This window comes from Fundulus heteroclitus, chromosome 6 (genome assembly GCF_011125445.2).
Source record: "Fundulus heteroclitus isolate FHET01 chromosome 6, MU-UCD_Fhet_4.1, whole genome shotgun sequence".
Lineage (NCBI taxonomy): Eukaryota > Metazoa > Chordata > Actinopteri > Cyprinodontiformes > Fundulidae > Fundulus > Fundulus heteroclitus.
The window spans coordinates 27,070,265-27,085,793 of record NC_046366.1 but is presented as its reverse complement, the minus strand read 5'-3'; the positions used below and the strand labels follow the sequence as shown (position 1 = coordinate 27,085,793).

Below are 15,529 nucleotides of genomic sequence, written 5' to 3'. Positions count from 1 at the left end.
CTATGACGCCCAATTTATTTCAAATCATTAAAGGGGCACATTGTATTGTCAACCAAACCTGAAAAAAAGAATAGGTCAAATAAATCATTAAAAGCCTAAAAGTGTAAAGGAAGACATTTCTTACCAGAACTTTAGATATGTTTTGTGCAACTTACTGTCATGATCCTTAGGTGTTTGAGGTTTGGGTTTCTTTCCCTGCTGTTCATATTTAACGTTGCCACTTTAGTTTTTCCCATTTGTTTAATAATTTCTTAGTTTATTCTGTGCACTTGGACATTTCTGTTCTGATTCCTTCCTGAGATTTTCCATGACTTACTGCCCTTTTACCCCTCGTTCACACATGCGTTCATCACAAATAGAAGCCACTCTAGTCAATAGGGTACTTCCCACGGGGTCCCATCCGTCATCAGTCAGAAATACAGGTCAAGTCTATTTGTGACAGATGACGCAGCGGAACGCTTCAATTTCTGAAAGCCAGATGAGCCAGGAAGTGTAAAGTGGATCCAGAGTTATTTCAAAATAAAGGAGGGAGGGGGAAGTGAAAGATACTAAACGGATCCAGTTTGAATTGCTGCACGGCACATTTTGCAATGAAAGGACGGAGCACACTAGGAACTTAGTCATTGTGAAGCTGGCTTTACGCTGCTCTCCTAAGTTCCCTCTTTATTTGTCTCAGCTGCTCCTCATTTCCCTGATTACTACCACCTGCCTTCTGTTTCCCCATCAGGCCTATGCTTATATACTCCATGTTACTCTCTGCTGGTTTGTCTGTTTTCCTTTATGGATCGATGCCTCCTGCCGCTCTTTATCTCCACGCCCACTATGTTAAATTCTGGTGCTACGGCAGTTTGTAAAGGCTCTGTGTTTATCAGTAAAGTCTCCATTATGACACATCTGCGTCTGGGTACTCCTACCTCATCATGAGACGTCAGCATAACTACAATTTTGTCTTATTTCTCTTATATGCGTATATGAACATGCCCATTGTTTAAAAAAAATTATCCTTTATGCGTAGCAGAACTTTAAGTGTCAAAGGAAAGGAGAAAGTTTAAGTAAGTACGAGTAATTTGACGACTCAAAACATTCAGTGGCATCACTTAAGACTGTTATTTGGTTTTGGCTTAAGGGACCTCTGGTGGGATTTGTCAAAAATCCAAACTTTAGACATAAGAATGCTAATTACGGACGAGAAAAGTAAACTCTTGTTAATGAGAAATTATATTTAAGATGCAGATTAGTTCTCCACTGGAAAAAAAAATGTCGCTGTTAATTATCAAACTATAATCTAGGCTAACTTGCCAAATGTTTAACTTATGAATGCAATTGGAGCCACTACATAGGCTTAAAAGGAACTGAAATAATGAGAAGATATGACGAGTTTCAAAACCCCAAAGTGAGTCACAGGGTGAAGTATAGTCCATTTATCTCCAGCCTCTTGTCACCTTGTCTAGTTCCTGGTCCTTGAATGGTAATTGGCTGTGTTGATTCACAGCACAGAAGGGGGCTTGGGCTGCATATGGAAAACAAACTTTTATTATAATGGCTAATTCACAGGTTCCAGTGGAGCCCAAGGGGTGTAGAGGCTGCCAAGAAGGCACGGCCACTGGCTGGCTTGAATGATTCTCCACAGCGCAGTAAGGTACTCCAATGTGTATTTTATTTTTTATTTATTTTTTTTAAGCGCCCACGTCCACACACCGTGTCCTTGTGGCTCTCTCTTTCTGGATGGTATCAGTTTAAGAAGGAGCAAAAGCACGGATGTGTTTGCTCAGATATTGTGTTTGTGCTGCCATTATTAAAAGAACATCATCCTGCTGCTCACATGGGACAAACACGCTGGCTGTAATAAGTCTGGCCCCGTGCTGCCATGTGCTCTCTTAATGGTCAGCCTTGAAATGTGGTTCGGCCACAGCCCCCTGAGCTGATCCTGAGTCAGCGTCTAATAGCCATCTGCTCTCACCTTGAACTTTTCGTCACTCCCACCCACTGCTTCTGAGAATCGGCACAGGTTTCTCACAACAGAACAAGGGTGCATGTGAGGAAGTTGGAAGGAGCTTAAACCGAAAACAAATCACTCCGACTCACTCTTTGTCGGGGAGCTGAACAAGAACCCTAAATGAAAAGGATGTTGGATCAACTTTAACTTTAATACATAGATATACTTTATAAGGATGTATGGTTGCCCTGAAATTTTACCAAAGCAACTAATTTACCCTTAATTTACAACGACAAGCAAACTGTCAACAACATTGCTGAATGTAACAACAAAAAGAAAAAAAAAACACATCAGTATGCTTTCTGTCTCTGTCCTCCATTACTTCAAGTAAGTTGCTTGTGTGTGTGTTTTTTTTATTCTGGTTTACTGTCAGACCTGACATTTGGTTTAACAGAAGGTTATTAGCCTCGTAATTAGGGGTTTAGTGGTAAATTCAGCTGTGTGGATGCTGAAAATGTGGACTGGCTTTCTGTGTGTACATTTCAAAAGGCTTTTCTGTGTAATTATGTCAGAAAATGTTACCATGGCTCCTGGGAGACCTCTTGCCCCTTGGAAACCTTTCAGTCCAGATGGTCCCACCTTCCCAGAATGACCTCCGGGACCTGGATCCCCCTGGAGAATAGAAAAAGAATATGCTTAATAACTGGTATCAGGTAATTATTACCCTGAGGTTTTGAGGAAGATGGTGAAAAAAGAAAATCTGAAAGTTGTCTGATAATAGCTTAATTAGCTCACTATCTGGGAACAAAAGGAAGTGATTAAGAGGGAAAGACAAAAAATCAATTATCTTTTGGAGAGAAACTAAAATATAAAAGAAAGAAGTCAATTTGGTTTCAAGTTACAGTGTATGTCTAATGGCAAAACTGACCTTCAAGATAGAAAAGAAAATTAAAACCAATGACCCAGAATACTGCCAATACATCATGTACATAATTAAATTTAATTTCTGAAATTACTAGTGAACTTTGATGCACAAACATTAAAAATACTTTCTTCCTCACCTTTCCTCCCTCTTTCCCTGCAGCCCCAGGCAGACCTTGCTCTCCAGGTGGACCAGGGGAGCCTGGGTGTCCTCGTTCACCACTTGGTCCTGTCTCTCCGGTTGGTCCCTGTCAAGAACAATGCAGACCCATGCTGTCAAATGTATATGAAATAATCAGCTCATATTTAGGTTGTCACCTGTTGATGAATTAAATAAATATGAGTTATCCTGGCTGTGCAGTAAACTCAGACGCAATCTGGGTTACGTCTGGGTTTACTACCAGACGTCTGGGTTTACCCAAGCTCAACACTGACCCAAGCTCAGTGTTGAGCTTGGGTCAGAGGTTCTGAGTTCAACTCCCACTGCCTGCATTCTGGGTCCCTGAGCAAGACCCTTAACCCCTGATTGTTCCCCAGGCGCCGCACAGTGGCAGCCCACTGCTCCCCAAGGGGATGGGTTAAGATGCAGAAGTGAATTTCTCCATTGTGAGATCAATAAAGTTCTATTATTATTATCTTGTAAACAATTTTACAGGGTCCACCCTTCTGCGATTGGATGAACCTAATCAATTCCTGTTTGTGCTTCCTGATAAAAAAAAAAAATTAAACAACAATCTTAAGTATGTACAATTTCTGAGTTGCATGTGTTACAATTGGGAAACTTTTGTGGTCATACCACTTCTGCAATAGATACAAAAAAATGCCTAAACGTGTTTAAAAAACACAGCAAAGTTTGTTGCATGTGTACCTGAGGTCCGACCACCCCTCCAGGTCCTGGAGGTCCAGTCTTTCCTTGGAAACCCTGAAAAGACAAATAGCTTGATGGATAATCTATTCATAACTTGATGAAAATATGGCTTCAAAGCTCAATGGACGGATAACTTCACAGCTCAGTTGTTTGTGAGATTCTTCAACTGCTCCTTTATTCAGGGGTTGCCACAACGAGACGATAACATTTGTACAAAGACATGCAAGAGTTTTCATGCCAGATGCCCTGCCTGACACAATTGGGACATGAATTTGTGTCCCCCATTTCAAAGCCGGCAGCTTAACCTGATATGTCACAAAAGGACTGATAGCTTTATAGCTTAATTAGTCTTGAAGCTCAACTGCTCAATAGCTTGAAATTGCTGGTCTGATAGCCAAATAGCAAGAAATGGCTTTTTTCCATTGCTAAATAACGTTTTTGTTTGTTTTGATCTCAATTAAGTGGTAGTAATGATGGTTATCAAGGTATTTATTAACTCTGATCTATAATCCTTCTTTTTAATTCAGATAAAATAAATTCTTAAGTGTTTAAAGGGAAACAAGCCTGCATAGAAACATTCAGGGCAAGTTATTTATTTTAGGACAAAAAAGGAAATTTCAAAGCATATGTCATAAGCTACTGCACTGTAGATTAATAAAAGCAATATGGGTAACACTGACGTAGAGAGCTGTGTTTTAAATGAAACATTGTCCATATATCACTATCAGTAATGCTCCTTTCAAGCTTTCAAGGCCACAACAAATGACATCCAGTGTCAAAATGGCATAGAAACATATTCCCAAAGAAAGCTCGCCACTTACCGTCTCTCCTCTCTGTCCAGGATGACCTGGCAGCCCGTCTTTCCCTGGTGGGCCCTGGAGGTGAAACAGTTAGACATGTCTCAGAAATCAAGATATGAGATGTGCAGATTATTACTTAAAAGCCTTATCAAAAGAGGTTGTCAACATGTCTGTGGATAATGGCAGCTTACAGGCAGTTTGACAGCAGCCACTTACATTGGGTCCTTTGGGTCCGGGTAAACCGACAGGTCCCTGAGGTCCTTGAGGTCCCTAAGAAGGAAAAAATGGGGGGGGGGGGGGGGATGAAGATAAGAACCAGAAAATAAGGTGTGTGGGGGAATTTGAAATGGTTTTAGTTGGGAAGAAACTCATTTAGTCATCTATTTAAAAATCAAACTCCCAATCCCCCTTAGAATTCAAGACCCCTTTCATGCCCAAGGCACAACAACATTACATTTAACCAGAATGAGCAAGCCCTTTCCAAGGTGTTGGCAAGTTCATTTAGAGTGCATAAATAATGTTGTGCACAAAACATCCTCTGTAGAACAATGCCACTTTATGGTCATATTTGCAGTATTTCTGGTCCTTGGGTGTGGCATTTAAGAGCATTAAAGCAGCAGTAGAAGCTTATCAATGACATGTGGCCTGCATGCACCAGCGTGAGGGTGTAGCCTCTCTCAGTAGTGTTAGCATTGTACTATCTGATATGCTCATCGTGACTGGTGGGTGCTTTGGGTGCAGACAAAAGTGTCTCACCAAGCAGCTGAAACAAACAATTCATCATCTCCATGCCATTAAACGCAATTCCTTAATCAGGTCCATTGCACACAGAAATCTCTATGCACCTGGCTCCCAGTGGAATAGAGGTGGAGAGAAGCGCACACTTGCCCAAGTTGTGCATACACACTGTTTTTTTAAGCGAACAATGGAAGTTTTCTGTTTTTCAGGGTGCGGTTTGATTTTTTTCCCCACAATGTCAAAGAAACGTTCAGGTATCATATTAAATAAAGGGCAGGGAAGTGGTGGAGCAGGACAAAAGAATGACCCTCAAAAGGATAACTTCACGCATCAAGGCTCAGTGGTGCACTGCATCTGTCCAGAAAATCCTCTAATGGTGTAGATGCAGACATATCCCATATATGATAGGAATATTCCATTCTACTCTATCTACCCACAGCATTAACATCATAAGCGATAACAATCTCGTAATGTCCCAACATTCTGGAAAGCCCAAAAGTGTGGGGCAGCCATACATCTGTGTGAAGGCTTATTATACAGAAAATAGAACAAATTGTATAAATCTTTTCCAAATATCAGTGGGTGTACTGCATTTAATTTGAATCCAACAAAGACATTCAAATGCCTTTGAGAAGCGTTTCCGACCCAGTGCTCCTGATGTCCTTTCCCTGCCAGTACAGAACCTCCATGAACAGAATAGAAGTTACAGATGAAACACAATCCAATACCAACCCGCTCTCCGGGTGGGCCCGGAGGTCCATCGCTGCCCGAGGTGCCCTGCGGAGAAAGGAAACCCACAGAGGAAGACAGTGAACTTTCTCAGAACTGACAGACTGTAAAATGCGAATCGTATCTTATGGAGGCAGTGATACTCAGGCTACACACTGAACCATATGCATACTTATGCTTTACAATGTCAAAGAATGTGATTTACAACAGATACATCAAGCAGCGGATAAATGTTTGTAACGAAGATCCAGCCTTAAAATCCTAAAAACTGCTGATAAACAGTTTGCACTCTCACCTTCGCTCCAGGCTTTCCTGTTGGCCCCCTTGCGCCACGTCCTCCACGCGGACCCTGCGTTCATTGTAAATGTATGAATAGTTGAGTAGAGGGCAGTGATGCAAGGGAAATTATGAGTCGGTGACTTTGCAATCCCTGCATCTCTCAACAATTTACCACAAAGGGCTTATCCACACATTAATCAAAACTCAAACACAACTAAACAAAGCTGATGTTTCAGCTATCTATCAATAATAGACGTGATTGCTGTCAGCCATTAGACGGGTGAGATGCTTACTGTTGGTCCACGTTGCCCTCTAGGGCCTGATTTGCCAGCGGTTCCCTGAGAATAAAAATACAAAAACCTTTAGTTTAGAACAAAATCATTCACTTGTACCATAAAGGCTGTTTTTTTTTTTTTCCGTGAAGTTTTGTGTTCAAAAGTTTAAGCCGAGGCAACGTTGTACTTTAAATTGCAGAATCCACTTTAACAGCAAGACGGGGACAGCTGCTCTGGGAGTCTTTGTCACAGATTAAATAGAACCATCTGAGCATCTCTGGACAAAAAAAATAAATAATCAAACGTTTGTGATAAGCAGTTACCCAGAGGCACTTGACAGCTTGAACTACCTGTCAGCTCAAGCGTTCTGAGGCCACGCGCGTCTGCCTCTCTGTGTGTGTGAGAGAGAGAGCCCAGATGAGCTTGTCTTGTCGATAACAACCCCCAATCCTTCAGCATTCCTCGCTGTCATCGCTTTAACTGTAACCCTTTTCGCCCGGGTGACTCAACAGCTTTCTTCAAACGGCAGAATAAAGTCGTCAGTCCATCCTCACAAGTTACATCTCTATAGCAAACATTTGAGAGGGACTTTGGGAAGAGTGCCCCCAAATGTTACTGAAACTTTATTTCCTATTCACACTGCAGCTAGTAATAATTTTAATGATATTGTTTTCAAAGTCTGGTCTGGAAATCTACTTGCTCCTCGTTGTTTTCGGAGGGAGATGTTTCCATAACATGAATAGAGTATGTTTTCATTATGGACTCCTGGACATGTTTTCTCTGGAGGTTTTAACTTCCTGGAAGCTGGTTTCTGTGTGAAATGACGTTCTGTAACCCTGGCTGCGTAGGTAGGTGGTTACGTCCCCTGATGCTGAGTTGCTCTTCCTCCCGCTGGAGTCGTGCTGCGATCTGGGGACAAAATATCTCTGGCCACTGCTGTAGGGGAGTGCAGACTGCCACTCCACACTGTTTGGAAATGTGTAGGTAGAGATTATCTTTTAACCTCTTAAAACCAGCCCCCATCCCGACCCCCCTTTTTCTCTAAATTTGTGCTCAAATACCATGCTTAGATCTCATCAAGCTTTATTCCGCAATTACAAACTCCATTTAAATAATCATGCTTTAATCATAGATAATCTGTGGATAGCAAATTAGCTTTTTTAACAAAAGGAATTTTACAGTAATGGTCCTAGAAAAAAAGAGAGAAAGAAGGTTTAATTCCTCTACCAGTACTGGGGGCTGCTATAGGCTTAAGACCTGAACTGTATTGATCTCAACTCACGACTGATTGAGAAAGGAAAATGAGACCGTTGGTTATTAAAATACAGAATTTAAGACATTTTTATGCTGGTTAAGCTTTGAAGCTGAATCAAAGGCACTTTTACATCAGCAGAAACTTGAAATAACCCAGAGAACTAGTTGAAGCCAGCGAGATGCCTCTAATTGGAAGAATGAATCCACATCCAGACGTGCTGCAGCCACGGATCCGTGGCTGCTTTATTCAAACTTATGATTGGTGCACGGTAAACAGTCCTGGGAAGTTGTGATTGCTTCAATCTGTTTCTCAGTGCATAAACACTGAAAAATATTGTAATTTTACATATTGAAATCTCTCAGAAAGGCTTTGAATAAGAGCGTTCGCTCTCCAATTCCAAGGAGAGGCTGAAAGCAGATGACCTTCTTTTAATGAAACATTTTCACTAACGTTGGCGGATTTTATCACTAGATTAGAACGAATAGTCTGTAAAACACTGATATTTGGTGCCTAGGTTTCCAAACAAAAATACAGAACAGTGAGGGGGGAAAACAATAGAAATAGTAGTTTTTAACAACATTTCCATCTCTACACTTGATGGTAACTGAAAAAAAGATGTATGTTTAATTTGGACATAATGATTGAATTCCTATGATTCTCTTCCTCCTTTTAGCCACTTGTTAACATGTGGCGACTGTGGCTCAGTGGGTAGAGTAGTTGTCATGCAAAACAAGGTTGTTGGTTTGATTCCAGTTCTGCTTGTCACATGTTGATGTACCACCGGGCAAGGCACTTAACCCCAAACTGCCTACTGATCTGCGTATTGGTGTATAAATGTGTTAGTGAGGGTGACTGGGTGAAAGTGCTTTGAGTGGCCAGTGTGGCTAGAAAAGTGCTGTATAAATTCAGTCCATTTAACAGGGCTCCTAGACACTTTTATTTACAACATTACATACTTTTACAGGCTGAAATTTCTGTTTTTTTTTCCTGGAGCTCTTATCATTAAGGACATTTGAGTACAAAATACCTTGAATAGCTTGAACGGTGATCAGGCGTTATTATCTCAAGGTTTAACAAATCATGAAACAAAACATTTGAAATGATTTGTAAATAAGGGCTTGAGAATCCAACACTAACTTTAGATTTTTTTTAAGTACTGTGTGAACAACTTTAACCTTATTTTATTGAGATGAAGAAGAAAAAAATCTCCAAAAATAGCAGTTTCAGTGGTTTGCCATTGTAATTCGACCAAGTTTATTAACCACGGGTCCAGATAAATCTGAATTTTAGGTTATATGGACTTCATCACAGTAGTAAAATTGCACATTTTGATTTTGAAAAGGGCATGCATTAAGTCAGCAGACAAAATCTAAAATAAACGATCATGAAAGTGAAGTTTTGAAGTAGCAAATCAAAGAAATCGAAATCCAAATATTTCTTGTACAACTTTGGCTTTTTTCAAAGTGCAAATAAAGATATGAAAATCTTGTAATCCAAAACCCGATACACTTGAAGCAGCATGAAAGTAGGCAATCTTAATAAAGGGTAATATAGGGTAATTCATTAAAAAAAAAAAAAACAAGTTTTGACTCGTGGCCTTCATTAGAGCCATCAGACTGTAAGGTAGTTCCTGAGGTTACCCCGAAATTAAATGGTCTGAATGTCCTAGAGTTCTCACATTACCAAATCAAAGATAAAGCAGGTTTTGCAAATACACATCAAATTTTGTGAAAGCTTTTGTTTAGAGAACAGCAGCAAAGAGATAGATCTTTAGGTCATCAAGTTTTCATGACAACTATTAAACACTATGCATGCCAAGAAGTTGTTTTGGTGGCATACCTGGAAAAAGCCCTTATTCTATCATCCCAAATGTAAACGAGGAGTTTGTTAAATGCTACTGGGACTTTAGCAAGAAGGTTAAAAAATACACTACAAGTGATTTTGAGATGAAACAGGGTAGATATGTAAAAAGGCACTGCATGCCCACTGCTAAGCTATGGGCCGAATTCTCTACCAAGGACCTTGAAAACATTGCAAGGGTGCACGGTTTCTTGGTCACTTCATAATACCCAAAGATTTTAAATATAAATCTTGTGGAGTCTACCAGTAAACTAGTTAGGAGAGAGTGGCTAAAAACCTATAAAATGGATTTTATAGGTTTTTTTCACTTTTACCAATGATGCCAACAAGTCTGGAAGAAGTTGTAAGTTATGCATTTCTGTAAGGTGCCCCAACGCTGCTGTGTTTCCATATCCATATCCATAATCAAAACCTAGTTTATCATGTAGGAAAGCTCTCAGTTGCTTAATGCTATTGACAGAGCTCTGCTTACCCTTGCTCCTTTTTCACCATTTGCTCCAGGGAAACCGGGGAATCCATTCGAACCCTGCAAAGCAAGTCAAGAAAAAACTGATGAGAAATGATAGAACGAATAAATGTTAATAGTTTGTTCATGTTGTAAAACCATATGAGAAAACAGTGTTTATGTTACCGAGGCTAAAGAATTCCCATTGATTGTCTAGAACGAGGCTTTATAACAGATGCACACATAGAAGAGGCTTACAGAGCAAAGGCTGCAAACCTAGACAGGACTTACATCAAGCAGGACAGTTATTATTTGTGGCTTTACACCAAATAAATAAATAAAACTGAGCTCTTTCATAGGTGAAAAAAAGGGAAAGCCTGGTTGTTTAATGACAAAAAAAAGTCACAGGTTATATTTTTAGTATAAATGAAAGCTATGAGAGAAAGGGAAAAAAAAGAGATGGTGGGAGCAAATAGAGACAAAGTAAAGGAAAACAGCGGATCCACTTTGATAACTATCAGCAATTTAGTTACTGGGCTTTTTAGAGGCTGTGCTCTCTGATAACGGTAATGGTGCCGGTCAAACAAATACTAGGTAAGTAATCACTGTTTGCCTAATAACAAGAGAACCGAGCAGCTCATGAACAGAACCTCACTTTATGCTGAATTAAGCAGCTCAAATAAGCTCAACCCATCTAGGTTAAATATGCCTTTCCTTTGGCTGCAAACCAAGGTCATGTGCTTATGCAATTTCGGTCCGAATAAAATATATTCATAGTGCTCACTATCCTTTGTGTGCATGTGCACATCAAGCATACCACTGTGTGGATTAGGTAAGGAAACGGCAATGGAGCTGCAAGGGCATAATGCAAAAAACAAGCTGCAAAGGGCAAAGCTGTTGTGTGAAATTTGGTTTTCGCACAGGTAAACCCGAAAAGTTACAGTAAGCCGAAAGGAGACGTGCGACTGGACGGGCAGATAAGACGGTCTGCTCAAGCCTTTGCAAATGGCATCCACGTTTAACAATGTGGGAAAGCTGTGAACAGGGAGTGATGGGCCGTAGGAGCCAAAAAGCCAGACAGAGGAGGAATTCCAATGTGGGCTGATCGAGGGCAGATAAAGGCTGCTGCCGGGCCAAGACTATGTCCCTCAAGCCACTCGTGAGGACGACGGGACATTTCATAACAGAGATGGTACTTTACAATGGGCATGTGTGGTGCTGTTTTTGTGCTTTGTTTTTTTTTTTTTTTTAACCAGTGAATTTCCTCAATATACAAAGTTTTCCAGGTTATAAACAGCTTCACAGCTTCTTTGAAGTAAGAGAGTGCGTCAGTTTTTTTTTTTTTTTAATATGGAAATCACCTTTTTTTATGTTGGAGGCAGTCTCTTTAATGAAGGCAAAGAAGACGAACTTGTACATTTTATGCAACACCACGGGCAGAGAGCAGTTATCGTCTCTCTGATGGTTTGATCTTGGCAACCAGTCGGAAACTTTTTAGACAGCTTTGTAGTTGTTAAAGGATAGGTATCACTATATAGCTTCTCATGAGCATATATTGCACAGCTTTAAATCTTGAAAAGATATGCTGGGATTAATGTGGTAAACACAAACACCTTACATTTTACCTTTCACCCTACAACAACCACTTTTTTACAGTTCTCCACAAAATGTTCTGGCCCATAGGTCAGGACCATTCGTTTAGTCAAAAATAACATCCTTTTCCACATGGACAGCTTTCAGGAGTCCAAGAATGTGAGGAGTGCATGAGTTCATCAGTTGTTTAGGCTGCTGGAGGACATCAAGGTCTATTTTTCTCACTCTGCTGAGTTCTCCTACTGTTCTCCAATTTGGATTGTTTGTTGTTATTTTAGCTTTTAACGTTTTCTTTTCTGTTTTTTTTTTCTCTTCACAGAAGGTACACCTGGTCTGGCGTTCTGTTAGCTGTGACATCATCCAGGGGAGACAGATCATCCCCTATTACCGTATAACATAGAAAAGGTTCCTGGATCAATGTGTGCTTCTGTGCTTTTTGTGTATCTGCTCCGTCTTCTCTAACCCCCAGTTGGTCGAGGCAGATGACCGTTCACACTGAACCTGGTTCTGTTAGAGATTTTCCTTCCTGTTAAAGGGGAGTTTTCCTCTCCACTGTCGCTTTATGCATGCTCATTATGAGGGATTGGTGCAAAGCCATGGACAATGCAGACAACTGTCCACTGTGGCTCTATGCTCTTTCAGGAGGAGTGAATGCTGCTTGGAGAGACTTGATGCAATTTTCTGGGTTTCCTTAGATAGGAAACTTTTTGACCAATCTCTATATTTTGATTTCATTGAATTTAACTTGAGATGACATGTGTTGTGAACTGGTGCTATATGAATACAATTTAATGGAATTGTTTTGTTTAAAATGTCTTGAATGAGTTTATTTTCATTTACAAATTTCAAGGTCCAGAAAAGTTTAAAAATAATTCAGAATTAACAGTTATTTCTAACTTTTGACTGTGATTGTATCAAACTTGGAATATGTATTATTATTAATAATAACAACAAATGTAAATCAGCCTCATTCATTGATATGTTTTTATCGCTCTGGTGAAAGATTACTGACAAATTTGATTGATCCGAGTCAAACACAAATGTGTTTTTAAAAAAAATTAAAATAAAAATAGAAACCATTTTCTTGGCTGTCTAGCGTGATTAATAGGTCTCAGATTACCCCAAGCACACATGTGATTGGGTGGTCAGTCGTTTGTGACACCTCCTGCCCCAGAATGGCCTCAGAATCCATCAAGAAGGTTTTTGTCATGTTCATTCCAAAAAAAACAAACGTAAAAACAAAATATGTGGAGGCCTGAACTCTCTTTCAGAAGACTGAGTTAAATGTTACCGTGTGCATCATAGGCTCCATCATATTTGCCTTTTTTTTAGCAAAACATCTGCAAGTTGCAGCCAAGTGTGCGACAAGTGAAACACCTGGATTAAGTTTTTTTTTAAACACTATTTAACACTATATAACACTATTGTCGTGGCCTTGGTGGTAAAAGCTGGTGGGTCCATGTGGCACCAAGGTAATTTTCCCTCTCTAATTAAAGTTAGACTTGTGACCTTAAAATTAGGCCATGAAACTAATTTCTTAAGGCTCAGGAGAGACTAAAAAACACTCTGGACAATTTTTAGATCTTTATTAAATTTAGATAATAAAGCATCTCTTTGTATGATTCATAATATAATATAAAATTGTTTTAGTTATCAGCTCTCATTGATTCATTTTACAATGAAAGTGTAATTATCTTTACTTGATTGTAAAACAATATATAGAAAAGTCTACAGAAATTGCATTTTTTTCTTTTAGTGGATAGAAATAACTGGATCAAATTGCCAAGAATCCAACCTAAATGTTTATTTTCACAGCAGTATATGTATATATATATATATATATATATATATATATATATATATATATATATATATATATATATATATATATATATATGTATATATATATATATATATATATAGATAAATAGATATATATATAGATATAGATATACACACACACATTACCTTAGTATGAGACTAATTGCTATTTGAATATCAATATATTTAACACGGCATCATATCAGCACATTGCAAAATAAATAAAAAAGTAATACAAATTATTGGACTATATTAATTACACAATGGGGGGGGGGGGGGCGGCTGGTGGTTAGAGCATGGCACTTAGATCCCACAAAGAGACCTGGCTCCCTGGTTCGGATCCCACTGGCAGCCACAAAGGGCCCCTGGGTACCAGAATTATCCCTGGGCGCAGCACATTAGCAGCCCACTGCTGCCGGAGGGATCAGTTAAATGCAGAGGGAAAATTTTATTGGAATGAACAACATGGCGACAAATAAAGGTGATTAATTTCATTACGATGTCTTCTTTATGTCTGGAATTTAATTTGCAGGCCATGCTCATCTCAGGTTTTGCTGACTTTCATGCAAAGCTGGAGATTTGCCGATCTGGACACTGTGAGAGCAGGTCCTGTCAGTGCCAAGATGTCAGTGCTTACGGCAGCAAAGAGGAAGCAGCTGCAGCAGCACATCCAGATAGTGGAGCAGTAGCAAAATGGTCAGAGCCACAGTGCCAGCAGAGCCAGGTTCTTAGATAATGGCTTCAGTCTAAGGAGGGAGGACAGCTGATGACTAAAGCAGACGACCATGCCAGCTAGGCCTTCCAGTAAGAGCCACGGAGGGAGTTCAGCGGGTGACGGCCTGGGTTCGTGTTTGTCGGACGAAGCGTTGGTCAGCATTTTTCAGAAAGGCACGTGATAGCAGAGTAGGTGATGAGCAGGTGAGAAAAGCTCATCTCAATACTTATCTAAACCATTTGACGTATCTTATTCTGAGGCATCCAGTGTGAATGCATTATTTTCCTAACCATTACATGTGTGGCTTCCTTCATGCAGGCAGACATGCTCACGAGCACAGAGAGTTACCTTTCTAGCTACCTGGATGTATCTAAAGATTCAGACCCTAAGCTGGGAGGCAAACTCCGGTTTCTGTGTGACGTGTGCATTAAACCTGGAATAAAGTGCTCCGAATCTCACTAAAAACCTGCAGTGTGTGCAGTGATTACAGCCCCTGTACAGTTTAATAAACTACAGAAAGGGACTATCTTGACAAATAAAGCATTTCACATTACATTACTTATTTTTTGTGACTAAAGTGTTTCCTTGCCTTGTCAAAGAGCTTAAATATTACTCCTGTTATCTACCTTTGAGCCTTGTCTTCCAGGGTACCCAGGCAATCCAGGGACTCCAAGTTTTCCCTAAAGATTAAAAAAAACAAAACACAGATTCATTAACATTCTTTATTTACACTACATCTTTACTTTGATGGTGGGAAAGTTCCTAATACTATATTCATGCAAATTGCATTTCAATCCTGGCAATAACGTGGAAGTGTGTTTACTTTATGTCATTTATCACTTTCTGCGGTCTCCTCGAAGTCAAAACACTGTTTATGTAAACACCCATAATTACATGTTTTACTACTTATGGCTAATGCCTTAGGAAAGAGAGGATAGACGTAAACATACTTTACAATCTTGCAGAACTCATTTTAATCAATACACGTTGATGAGGGAATCACCAGAGAATTTAATTAGGTCTTCTGCTGTGATAAATGGCACAAGCTCGGATCTCAGCAAGCTGAAATAGCATTTAATGTACAAATACTTGCAGTTTGTTTATAGCTTTTGTTTCTTTAGACAGACAGCGAAACGATCCAAGGCTAATGGTGGAATTGCAGAAAATATAGTACAGATCAAAGCACTGGGAAGACGTCTTAGCATCATGTGAATTATAATTTCATTTATATTTTCTTCTTGTCCATGTCATATTTTATTGTTGCTACTTTTACTTATATTTTTTGTTTATATAA

General features: G+C 39.6%; 1 protein-coding gene across 1 annotated transcript in view; it reads right to left on the bottom strand.

The window, feature by feature from the left end:
- The window catches only part of LOC105932237 (collagen alpha-1(XI) chain), a 118,578-nt gene that overhangs the window by 38,407 nt on the left and 64,642 nt on the right, over nt 1–15,529 (bottom strand). The window contains exons 31-40 of the mRNA XM_036138458.1: nt 14,862–14,915; nt 10,134–10,187; nt 6,565–6,609; nt 6,288–6,341; nt 5,996–6,040; nt 4,742–4,795; nt 4,547–4,600; nt 3,726–3,779; nt 2,998–3,105; nt 2,519–2,608 (exon numbers count right to left, since the gene is read on the bottom strand). Of these exons, the coding sequence (XP_035994351.1) occupies nt 2,519–2,608; nt 2,998–3,105; nt 3,726–3,779; nt 4,547–4,600; nt 4,742–4,795; nt 5,996–6,040; nt 6,288–6,341; nt 6,565–6,609; nt 10,134–10,187; nt 14,862–14,915 (612 nt within the window). The remainder of the gene's footprint in view (nt 1–2,518; nt 2,609–2,997; nt 3,106–3,725; nt 3,780–4,546; nt 4,601–4,741; nt 4,796–5,995; nt 6,041–6,287; nt 6,342–6,564; nt 6,610–10,133; nt 10,188–14,861; nt 14,916–15,529) is intronic.